At 41.5% G+C, this 15,221-nt stretch overlaps 1 protein-coding gene across 7 annotated transcripts in view; it reads right to left on the bottom strand.

The window, feature by feature from the left end:
- Positions 1 to 8,675: 8,675 nt before the first annotated feature.
- Positions 8,676 to 15,221, bottom strand: part of kmt2a (lysine (K)-specific methyltransferase 2A) — a 108,731-nt gene continuing 102,185 nt past the window's right edge. For 3 of the 7 annotated variants that reach the window (XM_078426766.1, XM_078426767.1, XM_078426764.1), the window contains exon 36: positions 8,676 to 15,144. In XM_078426766.1, the coding sequence (XP_078282892.1) occupies positions 14,869 to 15,144 (276 nt within the window). In that variant the 3' untranslated portion in view covers positions 8,676 to 14,868. The remainder of the gene's footprint in view (positions 15,145 to 15,221) is intronic. The other 4 variants (XM_078426765.1, XM_078426768.1, XM_078426770.1 and 1 more) reach the window with 4 other exon arrangements.

Consider the following 15,221-nt stretch of genomic DNA (forward strand, 5'->3'; position numbering starts at 1 on the left):
TCCGGCCGATGGTCAGTGTGGCCGGGGGCACTGACCTGCAGATTGTGGCAAATATTCATCAAATGCAGGAGCTACCTGAGGCCACTCGGCCCATCGAGCCTGCTCCGCCATTCAATCACGGCTGATCTATCTTCTCCTAACCTTGTTATGGGATCAAAGCCTAATATTATAGACAATAGACAATAGGTGCAGGAGGAGGCCATTTGGCCCTTCGAGCCAGCACCACACTCAATGTGATCACGGCTGATCATTCTCAATCAGTACCCCGTTCCTGCCTTCTCCCCATACCCCCTGACTCCGCTATCCTTAAGGGTTCTGTCAAATATTTATTTTGCTATTCTTCTGTTCAATCGAAAGGCTTAATGGCTTTGCAGGATTATATGCAGGATTATAACAAAAATGTCTCCCCATTTTTTTCTCCAAACTACTCATAGACAGGGTGTCGCAAAGTAATGGCTCTCCGACCCACCACATCCATGCTAACTCTCCTGACCATCTCCGCTGAAGCCGTTTGCATTAGGTCTGTCCCCTTCCTCAGCAATCACCCACAGACCCCCCACCCCCACCTGCTGTGTCTCAGGGGTACGATATCACCCATTCCTTCTCTCCAGAGATGCTGCCTAACCCGCTGAGTTACTCCAGCTTTTTATGCACGCCCTACAATGCTGGGATACAGCATATTGTTGCTATGCTTCTTCCATGACTAGAACATCCTCTCAGGCAAAGAAACCAATGGTCCAACACAATTAAGGGCTCCTTACTCCTAGAGTCAAACTCTTTCATCATAAAGCAAAACAAAAACTGCTACAAGAACTGGTCAAGCAGCATCTGTGAAGGCGAAACAATGTTTAAGACCAATGTGAAGGCCACAGTTTAAGAATAAGGGGTAGGCCATTTAGAACGGAGATGAGGAAGAACTTTTTCAGTCAGAGAGTGGCGAAGGTGTGGAATTCTCTGCCTCAGAAGGTAGTGGAGGCCAGTTCGTTGGATGCTTTCAAGAGAGAGCTGGATAGAGCTCTTAAGGATAGCGGAGTGAGGGGGTATGGGGAGAAGGCAGGAACGGGGTACTGATTGAGAGTGATCAGCCATGATCGCATTGAATGGCGGTGCTGGCTCGAAGGGCTGAATGGCCTACTCCTGCACCTATTGTCTATTGTCTATAATGGTTATCATCTTGAGTCAGGACCCTGCATCAGGACCATTTATTTTTTAAACTCCCAAGTTCCAGCATCTGTCATCTCGTCTCTCCTTTTATCATAAAGACAGACAGCGGTAGAGTTGCTGCCTTACAGCGCCAGAGACCCGTGTTCGATCCTGACTGTGGGTGCTGTCTGTACGAAGTTTATACGTTCTCCCTGTGACCGCGTGGGTTTCCTCCGGATGCTCCAGTTTTCTCCCACACCACAAAGACGTACAGGTTTGTAAGTTAATTGGCTTCAGTAAGAATTGTAAATTGCCCCTCGTGTGTAGGATTGTGTAAGTGTGTGGGGATCGCTGGTCGGCATGGACTTGTGAGGCTGAAGGGCCTGTTTCCGCGGTGTATAACTAAACTAAACTAACGTACCATTTGGTGTCTGCATCACTCGCGTTCCCTTTTTCACATCAAAGCTATCCAGCCTCTCACTTCTTCACAAAAACTCTGCTTTTCTGTTATCTGCACATTTCCCCACATCATTTCCATCTGACATATTCTCACCCACATTCGGGTTAAATTAAATGTTAGTGATCGCATTCCCCGCACTGACCAAAGTTTCCGATTTAAAAATGATACACTTTTAAAAGATCTTGAACTATTTGGCAAGGAGGGATTGTGCATTGCGGTGCACAAATATTTACACAAGAAATAACCATTTGTTTGGGACGACGATGCATTTTATTTCTCTGCACCGCCAGTTATTGCCTTTGGAATACACCGCCCCATAACGAATGTAGGTTTAATGACCTTCAAAAAGGAACACAAATACCATAAGGGCAGTAATATTGCAAGGCTGTGCAAAGAAGTGGGGTTAAGTGGATAACTAAATGGTCACACAGCCTCTACAATGCTGAATGCAACCGTGCCTTAGCTTGCAACTTGATGCTCATCTGCATCAATGTGAAATTATCATGTTGCAATGAATCTGTCCATGGAGGTGCTTGAAATAGCGGCTCGTGTAACTTTTGTCACATCAGCAGACAGCGCATTGACAAACCCATGCCCCTAACAATAAATAAAACCAACCTCAAAAGTATTCGTTAACAGCTCATCTGTAAATAATAAGTGTTAACGATATGAAGATCGATGCCCATTATCTTTAAAGGTTCGAGAGTTGAATATTGTGGAAGAGCTGAGTAAGATTAAGCCCTTGGAAATGACACGGACAGCTTAAACACTAAGAATAGTATGCAGGGTCTATCGGGTATAAGGACACACGTACAACATGCTGCCTGACTCGCTGTTGCTCCAGCACTTTGTGTCTTTTATTGTTAACCAGCATCTCCAGTTACTTTACCTTAGAAGCATAGAAAATAGGTGCAGGAGGAGGCCATTCGGCCCTTCGAGCCAGCATCGCCATTCATTGTGATCATGGCTGATCGTCGCCAATCAATACCCCGTGCCTGCCTTCTCCCCATATCCCTTGATTCCACTAGCCCCTAGAGCTCTATCTAACTCTCTCTTAAATCCATCCAGTGATTTGGCTTCCACTGCCCTCTGTGGCAAAGAATTCCATAAATTCACTACTCTCTGGGTGAAAAAGTTTTTTTCTCACCTCAGTCTTAAATGGCCTCCCCTTTATTCTAAGACTAAGGCCCCTGGTTCTGGACTTGCCCAACATTGGGACCATTTTTCTTGCATCTAGCTTGTCCAGTCCTTTTATAATTTTATATGTTTCTATAAGATCCCCTCTCATCCTTCTAAACTCCAGTGAATACAAGCCCAGTCTTTTCAATCTTTCCTCATATGACAGTCCCGCCATCCCAGGGATCAATCTCGTGAACCTACGCTGCACTGCCACAATTACAAGGATGTCCTTCCTCAAATTAGGAGACCAAAACTGTACACAATACTCCAGATGTGGTCTTAACAGGGCCCTATACAACTGCAGAAGAACCTCTTTACTCCTATACTGAAATCCTCTTGTTATGAAGGCCAACATGCCATTAGCTTTCTTCACTGCCTGTTGTACCTGCACGCCAACTTTCAGTGACTGGTGTACAAGGACACCCAGGTCTCGCTGGACCTCCCCCTTACTTAACCTGACACCACTGAGATAATAATCTGCCTCCTTGTTTCTGCCGCCAAAGTGGATAACCTCACATTTATCTACATTATACTGCATCTGCCATGCATCTGCCCACTCACTCAACCTGTCCAGGTCACCCTGCAACCTCCTAACATCCTCTTCACAGTTTACACTGCCATCCAGCTTTGTGTCATCCACAAACGTGCTAGTGTTGCTTCTAATTCCCTCTTCCAAATCATTAATATATATGGTAAACAGTTGTGGCCCCAACACCGAGCCTTGCGCACTCCACTCGCCACTGCCTGCCATTCTGAAAAGGACCCGTTTACTCCTACTCTTTGCTTCCTGTCTGCCAACTAATTTTCTATCCATTTCAACACCCTACCCCCAATACCATGTGCTCTAATTTTAGTCACCAATCTCCCGTGCGGGACCTTATCAAAGGCTTTCTGAAAGTCTAGATACACTACATCCACTGGCTCCCCTTCATCCATTTTACTTGACACGTCCTCAAAAAATTCCAGAAGATTAGTCAAGCATGATTTCCCTTTCATAAACCCATGCTGACATGGACTTATCTTTTTACTGCTATCTAAATGCACCATTATTACCTCTTTAATAATTGACTCCAGCATCTTTCCCATCACCGAAGTCAGGCTAACTTGTCTGTAATTCCCCGTTTTCTCTCTCGCTCATTTCTTGAAAAGTGGGATAACATTAGCTATCCTCCAATCCACAGGAACTGACCCGAAACTATTGAACATTGGAAAATGATCACCAATGCGTCCACTATTTCTAGAGCCACCTCCCTGAGGACCCTGGGATGCAGACCATCAGGCCCAGGGGATTTATCATCCTTCAGTCCCATTAGTCTACCTAATACTATTTCTCGCCTAATGAAAATTTCTTTCAGTTCCTCTACCCCCCTAGATCCTCTGTCCTCCAGTACATCTGGGAGATTGTTTGTGTCTTCCTTAGTGAAGACAGATCCGAAGTACCTGTTCAACTCTTCTGCCATTTCCTTGTTACCCATAATAAATTCACCCGTGTCTGCCTTCAAGGGACCCACATTTTACTTTGCTAATCTTTTTCTCTTCACATATCTAAAGAAGCTTTTTATTCACAAAATGCTGGAGTAACTCAGCAGGTCAGGCAGTATCTCGGGAGAGAAGGAATGGGTGACGTTTCGGGTCGAGACCCTTCTTCAGACTGATGTCAGGGGGGCGGGACAAAGGAAGGATATAGTAAAAGGAGCTTTTACTGTTCTTCTTTATATTCTTGGCCAGCTTCCCCTCGTACTTCATCTTTTCAGCCCGTGTTGCCCTATGAAAGTTTCCCAATCCTCTGGCTTCTGACTACTCTTTGCTGTGTTATACATCTTTTCTTTTAGTTTTATTCCATCCCTAACTTTCCTTGTCAGCCACGGTTGCTTCCTACTCCCCTTAGAATCTTTCTTCCTTTTTGGAATAGAAACATAGAAAATAGGTGCAGGAGTAGGCCATTCGAGCCTGATTCAATATGATCATGGCTGATCATCCAGCTCAGTAACCTGTACCTGCCTTCTCTCCATACCCCCTAATCCCTTTAGCCACAAGGGCCACATCTAACTCCCTCTTAAATATAGCCAATGAACTGGCCTCAACTACCTTCTGTGGCAGAGAATTCCACAGACTCACCACTCTCTGTGTGAAGAAATGTTTTCTCATCTCGGTCCTAAAAGACTTCCCCCTTATCCTTAAGCTGTGACCCCTGGTTCTGGACTTCCCCAACATCGGGAACAATCTTCCCGCATCTAGCCTCTCCAACCCCTTAAGAATTTTATATGTTTCAATAAGATCCCCCCTCAGTCTTCTAAATTCCAGCGAGTATAAGCCTAGTCTATCCAGTCTTTCTTCATATGAGGGTCCCGCCATCCCAGGGATCAATCTGGTGAACCTTCTCTGTACTCCCTCTAAGGCTAGAATGTCTTTCCTCAGATTAGGAGACCAAAACTGTACACAATACTCCAGGTGCGGTCTCACCAAGGCCCTGTACAACTGCAGCAGAACCTCACTGCTCCTATACTCAAATCCTCTGGCTATGAATGTTAACATACCATTCGTTTTCTTCACTGCCTGCTGCACCTGCACGCTTGCTTTCAATGACTGGTGCACCACGACACCCAGGTCACGTTACATCTCCCCTTTTCCTAATTGGCCACCATTCAGGTAATACTCTGCTTTCCTGTTCTTGCCGCCAAAGTGGATAACCTCACATTTATCTACATTATATTGCATCTGCCATGCATTTGTCCACTCTCCTAATCTATCCAAGTCACTCTGCAGCCTCCTAGCATCCTCCTCGCAGCTAACACTGCCACCCAGCTTCGTGTCATCCGCAAACTTAGAGATATTGCATTCAATTCCCTCGTCCAAATCATTAATATATATTGTAAATAACTGGGGTCCCAGCAGAGCCTTGCGGTACCCCATTAGTCACTGCCTGCCATTCCGAAAAGGACCCGTTTATTCCTACTCTTTGCTTCCTGTCCGCCAACCAATTCTCTATCCACCTCAATACTGAACCCCCAATACCGTGTGCTTTAAGTTTGTACCCCAATCTCCTATGTGGGATCTTGTCGAAGGCCTTCTGAAAGTTCAGATATAACACATCGACTGGTTCTCCCTTATCCACTCTACTAGTTACATCCTCGAAAAATTCTATAAGTTTCGTCAGGCATGATTCGCCTTTCATAAATCCATGCTGACTTTGTCCGATGATTTCACCACTTTCCAAATGTGATGCTATCACATCTTTAATAACTGACTCTAGCATTTTCCCCACTACCAATGTTAGGCTAACTGGTCTATAATTCCCCGTTTTCTCTCTCCCTCCCTTTTTAAAAAGTGGGGTTACATTAGCTACCCTCCAATCCTCAGGAACTACTCCAGAATCTAAAGAGTTTTGAAAAATTATCACTAATGCATCCACTATTTCTGAGGCTACTTCCTTAAGCACTCTGGGATGCAGCCTATCTGGCCCTGGGGATTTATCGGCCTTTAATCCATTTAATTTACCTAACACCACTTCCCGATAACCTGGATTACCCCCCGGTCCCCTGCTATTTCCGGCAGATTGTTTATGTCTTCCCTAGTGAAGACAGAACCAAAGTAGTTGTTCAATTGGTCTGCCATCTCCTTGTTCCCTATGATCAATTCACCTGTTTCCGACTGCAAGGGACCTACATTTGTCTTAACTAGTCTTTTTCTCTTCAAATGATCCCGCGTCTTCCGGATTATGCTCCGAAATTCCTGCCATTGCTATTCCACCGTCAATCCTGCTAGGATCCCTTTCCAGTCTACCTTGGCCAGCTCCTCTCTCATGCCTTCATTGTCTCCTTTGTTCAACTGCAACACTGACACTTCCAATTTAACCTTCTCCTTCTGGACAACACTAAATCCAGAATTGCCGTTTCTCTGATAGGCTCCATTACAAGCTGCTCTAAGAATCCATTTCGGAGGCACTCTACAAACGTTCTTTCTTGGGGTCCAGAACCAACCTGATTTTCCCAGTCTACCTGCATATTGAAATCGCCCATCACCACAGTGGCATTACCTTTCTTACATGCCTGTGTGTTGCCATGTCCCGAGTCCTTCTTGGAACGCCAAAGGTGTAAGGAAGGGAGAAGCTCTTTCGGTTGGCCACAAAGCTTTGCTGGTATGTTGAAACAACTTGACTTTCAGTGATTTAATCCATTTTTAAAATCTAGATTAATTCAGGGCAATTCTTCAATTTTTACCATTCTATTCACATTTGGTTTCCTTGTTGGTTCTTATTAAGGGTCCCAAGGAAGGCAAATGGGATTAATATGGATGGACAAAAAAGGTCGACAAGGGACACGGTGGACCAAAGAGGCCATTTCTGTGTGGTACAACTTTATGATTCAGAGATTGATCTATATTCTTTGCAGCTTAGAAGAATGAGGGGTGATCTTCTTGAGACAACTTATGCTAGAGGCATGACAGGGTAGATGGTGAGACGTTATCATCGGTTGGAAAGAATCAAACGAGAAAACATAGTGACAAGAGGCTGATTATTTTAAACAGAGATTATTTAAATGTCTTTTTGCAGAGGGTGATGAATCTCTGGAATTCACAGGGCTGCAGGGTTGTGGAGGCTGGATCATTGAAAGTGCTGGAGTAATTCAGTGGGTCAAGGCAGCATCTTTGGAGAACATGAATAGGCGAGGTATCGTGTTGGGAGCCTTCCTCAGACTGACTGTAATGGGGGGGGGAGAAAGTTGGAAGAGAGGTGGAGGCAGGACAAAGTCTGCCAAATGATAAGTGGATCCCAGTGAGGGGGTTAACTGGCAGAAAGTTGGACAAAGGCGAGAGAGGAAGACAAATAGTGTGATAAGGATAGAAGATACGTGAAATGTGAAGCCAGAGGAAATAAATATGAATGGAATGGGACAGAGAGCGAGGGGAAAGGGAGAAATCGGTGCACATCCAGGTGGGGCTTAGGGGAGAGAGGGGTGAAATAGAAGAGGGGTTGTTTACCTAAAATTGAACAATTCAATCTTCATACTATTGGGTTGTAAGCTACCCAATTACCCAAGCAAAATAGGAGGTGCTGTTCCTCCACTTTGCATGTGGCATTTTCTCATTGTCATGTGTGAGAAAGATAATTTTTTCTAAATTCTTTGAATAAATATCTGCAACGTTATTATTGGTAAGCAAATGGGGACAATCCTGGGTAACTCTCAACATCTCTCCATTGAACAAATGAATGGTTAATATTAAAGGCTGTAGGGATTAAGCGGCTTCTGAGCAAGGGATACTCAGGCAGTGGGTTAGCCACTGAGCACTGAGATGAGGCAATTCTTCACCTGGTGGATTGAACACTTTGGAAGGCTCTATCTCAGAGGGTTGAGACTGCTTTGTTTTTGAGCACATTCACGGCTGAGATCGATATTGTGTTTTTGAACACCAAGTGATAGAGGAAGACTAATATGCCAATATGGGAAAAATATGCCAAGATTGTACAGAGAGTTATGCCTTCCATCCGAACGCCCGTTTGGCTTATTCCTGTTTTTTAAAAATGTTTTGGGTGCAAAGGCTCTGACCTATCACACACAAATGCACCACTGACAGTGAAACATGCCCCAAACTCAGCTTTACTCAAAAACACTGACTCGTCCACATTGCTTTAAAATAAACTGTGCCAGAACAAAATAAATTCTAATCCATCCATCCATTTGGTGATTTTTCTGGAAATAATTGTCATATGAATCCCACTGAAATACTATCAAAATGATATAATCCTACCAGTGCTATATGTGTGGTCAAATGAAGGCAAGTCATTTCAGTGAGGGTCCTAGCAACATTAGAGGATCAACACTTTTTAATAAAAAGTAATCCCACATGAAATACACAAAATATATTTAAAGTATCTCCAAGGATAAACTGGACATGTTTATTAATTAAACTATCACTTAAATAAAAAAGTGCATAGAAAATGACGCTTAGAAACATTTTTTACAACTATGTACATATTTTTACATTCATTCTTTAGCATAGCTTTCAATTTTTCTTAATAATTAAAATTACCTTCATTACCATGATATTGTTTAACACTGATGCACTAATCCAACTGTAAAGACGTCTTGCAAGAGCCATGTAAAAAATAACAATTTACAGGAACGCATAAAATGAAAAAATAATTAAAAAGGGAACAATTAGCCTCATCATGAATAAAAAATAAAACAAATTTCTCGTAAGTTTTCTCTGAACCGGAACATTTTACATCTACCACTTCTTTGTGTATTCATCTCAAAGAGACGCAAAAATATATTCACATTAACGGAAAAACGTACGTATAAATATAATTCTGTTCCGGTGGGGGATATTGGGGGAAAAGGATTCTAGTCACAAGTCACAAGGAACATGAAAGTAGACACAACATGTACCCTTATTTTTAAAAAAAAAAATTGTTTTCCCTCTAATAGCTAGTCAGCTAACCATTTGTGAGACAATTGAAAGAAAAATCAGCAATAGTGTTTAAATATTTTTAAATTTGGGGAAAATATCACCAAAGCATTATTTTCTCTGAAAATAAATTGAATATTGTAGACTCTGTATGCCCCCCTCCCCCCCGAACCAAGATCCAGAACTCTGTACTGTTAAACTAAGACATGACGGTCTTACATGATCTCTGCAGACTTATCAATAAACATTGTATTGCTTTGAAATGGATGCTAAACAGATGAGAACCAGCCCTTCAAATTAACCCTCTTCTTTTTCAGATGGGATTATGTATATCATCAAGCAAACTTTATGGTGTGTCATTCATTTAAAAGTCTCATAATAATTTCAGTCATTAGAAAAAAGATACATTCATTTAAAAACTGCTGTGTCCTTCCTACTTTGTTGGGTTGCAAAATAAAGTGAAGTGGTATCACAATTTATAAAGTAATACCAGAGCCTTCCTTGTCAGATGCTAACGGGTGTGAACCTGATTTGTTCCGTGGAGACGAGATGGAAATGACTACACTGTGGCAACATGATTTTTATTAAGTGTAATCTTGCTGTGGCAGTTGTAGGGTGAAGTCCTGCATTAAGGAAAAGAAACAAGTGAGACGTTGAGAAGATACAAAGTGCCATCCTGTTGTGGATTGCTAATGAGTCATAGAACTGTTCCGGGTTTGCCCTGGAACCCATGGCGAGTAAGCTGGAGTCCATTTAAATTGTGGCAACACCCCCATCCCGAGGCAAAAAACGTACACTCAAGAATGAAGCTTTCTACAAGACACTAACTGTACAGAAATGAGCCTTACAGAATGGTATAACAGAACAACAGCAGTGTAAATATAGTTATTTTTCAAAACTTTGGTGCTTAAACTAAAGATCAAGCCTTGTGACTGCCGCAATGAATGCACTCGGTGTCACTGTAACTAGTTCTGCCAGGTACACTGGGGCACTGGTACATTAAGGAATCTCCCATTACAGGTACATTTCCCACTGGAGACTAACCCTGCTTCTGGCATTCATGGATACATAGCAAGCACTCCGTTATAATCATCACCAACAGGAGAAGAAAGAGGCCATGCAGACTGAGGTGGCCTTTCATTCATTTGGGATAAATTACCTACAAGAAGCTATATCACCTCCATTTCAAGTGTTCCTACATTCCAATTTGGAGTGCAGGGTATGCATATTCACCAACAGTGACCCCAAACTACTGATCATATGTGCAGATATCGTCCACAAAAAGACCCCAAATTAAATAAATAAACTGTACTAAAAAAATATATATATATATGCGCACTATGGCAGCATTTTCAATTGTTAATTGGCAAGTCATTAAACCTCTGATAGGTTGTCCATAAAACTCTTTAAAAATAATAACCTGGCACTTAATTATATACACTGCCTGGTGCAGGTTATAAAGATTTCAAAGTTTAACTGCCTCGGAAATCAACACAAAGGGATGGATACATGACAGTTTATGTCCAATCTCTGACCAGCCACATGGACAAACAAAAGCAGCAACATTTGTAAACAAAAGCAAACTAGCAACTAGTCATCTCTGCTGACTTGCCACATATGGCCACCACTGGCCACCTCCACCCCCATAAAATCTAAAAGGCAAGGAAACAGGCGTGATGCTGCCACATGACAAGGGCTTTGCTGTCAGAGACAGACTCTTCTCAGCAGAATGCGTTTTCCACATGGCAAACCTGTGGAATCCTACACCAGGTGCCCAGCTGCTGCCTGTTATGGCCATAGTCAGCATCTTGAAGAGGGGATTAGACAATAAAAACCCTCAAACCGTTCTTGTGGAGCCCACTCTTGATTCACACAGCCCAGCTGTTCTGTGCAACCATTGTGTGTCTGGACACTGACTTAAAAGGATGGTGGGCTAGTTACAAAGAAGGGGCCAAGACAAGAAGGAACTAAAATTCCAATGATTCATTTCTTCCTATGAATCAAGACTTTGGTACACACTCAGGTGTCACCACCTGGCTCTGCTGTGCTATTTTCAGTTATCTATGTTTTTAAATACTATTTTCTACTTTCCCATTCTCATTATTTTTTTAAAAATACAATTATATTCAAGTTTCCTATATATCCAAACGGGTTTCAAATAAATAACATTAAAAAAAAAATCTCTGCTTGGGTTAGAGATAGTGTCAGTTGGAGAGAACATTTAGATTTTATTCAGTGTTTTAACTCATTACATATAGTCTCCATAAAGGTTCCGCTCCGACCCAGCTGGACAAAAAGCACTATTTAAAATCTCTGATTTCCTGTCAAGTTGAAGAGATTTTTGCAATTTACTTCCTTTTTGATAGAGAATGAACTCCAGTCAGTTTAAAGGTTCATTGCTCGCTGCCTCTGAATGGAACAGTACAGCATTTATGAACAGGCACACAAAGAGGATTTATGTTTGAGTAGGGGAAGGCCGCAGAGCCGAGATCCTGGAATCCATCTCGCCAAAACTAAACATTGCATTTTACAAGACTACCCACCACTTCCTGTTGGACAGTCTATTGAGCCTCTTGTATTTTAAGCACATAGTGCTTATTGCAGGATTTTGGGGCAGTTTTACGATTGTTTTCCGAGAATATGCGAGTCATAATGTTAAGGCTCTAACTCATTCTCAATTTCATTTTAAATACCTTAACATACCTCATGAATTTAATAAAACAGTATCTCTGGCAACTGTACTTAATAACATCCTAACTGAATCTAAACTGATGTTTCATATATTCCTTCAGTTATCCAAATCAAGCATTTTTAGCAAGAAATAAGAGTAACATCAACAATAGCAACTGGTAATCAAATCTTCGTCCCCTTTTTGAAGTGCCCTACAATACAATACAAGGGTGCACTCAGAATTACATTAACCAATGTATCCACTGCTAGTTAAGGTTCCTTTCCTATTGTAGTTTGCCTGCAGCTGTTTGGCAACAGTGACATTTGATTAAAATAATTACAAACAAAATCTTTTCAGCTAGATATTATGTAGTCATCCAGCCACAGTCAATAGAACGGCATATATTGGACTTTGACTGTCAGTGCATGCAGAACTACCTCCCTCACCCATCAAGTTGAACCCCCATTACCTGAACATGTATGCCACACTCAGGTGTGCCTATCCTGTGCTCTAAGTATGCTGATTCAATCATGTACGAAATGAAGTACATTATCCATTTTAGGTCGCCGCCACTCATCCTTTCCTATGTTAGAGGTTAGTACCCATGTCTGTGCGAGGGTGCCCTCAAGTAAAAGCTGATATCATAGCAGCAAGAAACATGGTCTCTAAAGGCAGTTGGATGTCATTAAGTAATAGCAGCAACTGAGTGAAGACAAAACAAAATGAAAAAGAAAACTCCACGATTTTTGTCAGAATTATAACTGAACAAGAATACTGGACAAGCATGGACCATAATAAGGAAAAAACATTCTGCTAACCTTGCTTCCATCAGCTTGCTAAGCTGTTAATTATTGTTTGAAGGAACATGGTTTTTGTCTACGGGGAGAAGCTGAATGGAAGGGTGTGAAGATGTGTTGGTGGGATAATTCAAGTTTAAAAAAAGACTGTGCCCCAATAAGATACAATATCCTGATTAGCCAAACCCCTTTTTTTGGAAAGCAAACGAAAGCTTAGAAAGCAGAAGAGACAAATCTCAAATCAGGATAATGGAATACACAAGATACAGCAGAAAATTGGATATTGGGAGATATGGAATTCGGCTGTAACCTGGAAAACAGGATGCACGATTGTAGTCAGTACAAACACATTAGATTTAGCGTTTATCTAAATAGCACACAGTGCAAACATACAAGGGATCAAGGTCATTAAGTCACTGCCAGAAACCCACCTGAGATGCATTCATTTGGTCAAAAAAAAAATTGCCCATTTTCCAGGAGTCAACTATTGTGATATTTTTTCTTTTTTTTTTGTCATGAATCACAAAAACATTTTCTTCCAAAAAAAAGCATGCGTGCCTCCGGCAACCTCCCCATCTACAGTTCAATATAGGTTTAATGTCCTGATAATTTGTTTACTTCCTGGTGTTACAGCACAACTAGGAATGCAGAAAATATCATTTTAAGGAACCACCCCGCAGATGCTTATTGCTTCAATCATTTCACTGCTGTTACTGTTGACTTTAATCAAACTAAGTGGAATGAGCAACATCCAGTCGGCAAAATCACTCCAATCAGTATGATGCACAGTAGCTAAGCGCCCTTATCTTCAACTTTCTTCCTTTGATGAATACTCAATGACATCATGCCAATTAATTTTCCACAACAAATATGTTTTAGAGAATCATAAACAATTTGTTTGGTAACAAAATCCAGTTAAAATCCATCATATAAGGAACAAAAAGTTGTAAAAGTTGCTCGTTGATGGCAAGTCTGCCTTTTAAAAGTCAGTGGATTTTAATACGGGTAGAATGATACTTTTAGCTACTTCTGCAATTTCCACTTCTTCCACATAAACATTAACTGTTCTTCCCTCTGGTCAAGAAATATCAACTCCAAAGCCTTAAATGATTAATTTACATGTTTAAATTGGTGAACGTTTGGACAGTAATTGCACTCTCCCCCTGACAATACGTGAGTACCATTTAAAGCATAAGAGTTTTGAGAATGTAATAGTGCCTTTAGCACAACTTATTCACTTTAAACAGGTAGTATAACTATCAACACTAGTTACGTGTACAACCTGCATGGGGTTTACAAGATTGAGTTGTGAATAGCAAGTGTGGTAATCGTTACAATGAAGGAAAAAAATGTATGAAGGAAATCTAATGGGCAGAATATCAATCTTTAGTGTTAATTCTATTTTCTGCCAATCAAAGCGATTCTTTCAATTAAAAAAATATCCCACAACCTTAAAATAAATAAAATCTGAGATAGCTGCCTCCTGGAAAGGGGATTGAATTTGCCAGATCGATGTGATTGCATGGGACTACAGGTCTTCTCCAAAGCTGCACAGGTACAGCCACAATTCCGTGTATGGTCCTTGCTTATGGGTAAGTAGTTCTGCTGTTGCCCGGTGGCTCGCATCAGCAATGGAGCATGTTACTTCCCCACATTTAACATTGCAATTAAAAATCTACTCCTAGGTTGGAATCTTTATGTCAAAGATTTTCATTGAATTTCCTCTGCCTTTTCTAGTGCATTACTGTTGAAGAGGTTATTTTCTGTCATATTTGATCTTATCCTGTTTTTCAGAAATGAGATTCAACTCAAGTTACCTGCACATTGTTTCATGTTATTTTGTTGCCTTGGTGCCATAACTCACAAGAACATTGATTTTAGTCAGGATTTCTTTCACTCAATTAAGGAACTGTACATTTTTTTTGGAATGGAAAGTAGGTTGTAACTGTTCAACACACTGTTGTGCAGTTTTGGAAATGTTCAGCGGCCACAGTTTAGCAGTGTTTTTTAAACAGGGTCGACACAAAACACATTTGAACAGCATTTTGCCACTAGTGTTTAAAACTGTGCTCTATCAAGAATGTGCATTCTTGCACATTGCGGTACATTTATCAGATCATTTCCATCCCTGATTATTTATTTTTTTCCCCAGTAATTCCATTAAATCATGGCAGTCACCTCAAGAGGGTTTTTTCCTCCACTAGTCTTTATCAGTTCAGGAACTTCCTGCACTTCTTTGCTCCGCAGTTACATGGAAGTTTGTTGCTCGCGTCTTCAATTGGGAATTTGTAATCATATGTCAGTTCTTCACCCCGGTAGATCTTGCGCACAGCAAAAATGACTATGTGCTTTTGCCCGTCCACATGTATCACACGGGAATAACAGTTGGGTTCACAGGAGTGGTTGATGAAACGAGCTGCATTCCCATGCATTGTTGCATCCACTACCACAAAATCATCAATACGGAACATGTAGCAACCGATCCCCTGCGAGTACAAGACAACAGCAGAAAAATAGTTAACAAAATGTTTGTCAGTACAAGTCAATGGATTTCCCCCAGCCT

Source organism: Rhinoraja longicauda, chromosome 32 (genome assembly GCF_053455715.1).
Source record: "Rhinoraja longicauda isolate Sanriku21f chromosome 32, sRhiLon1.1, whole genome shotgun sequence".
Taxonomy (NCBI): domain Eukaryota; kingdom Metazoa; phylum Chordata; class Chondrichthyes; order Rajiformes; family Arhynchobatidae; genus Rhinoraja; species Rhinoraja longicauda.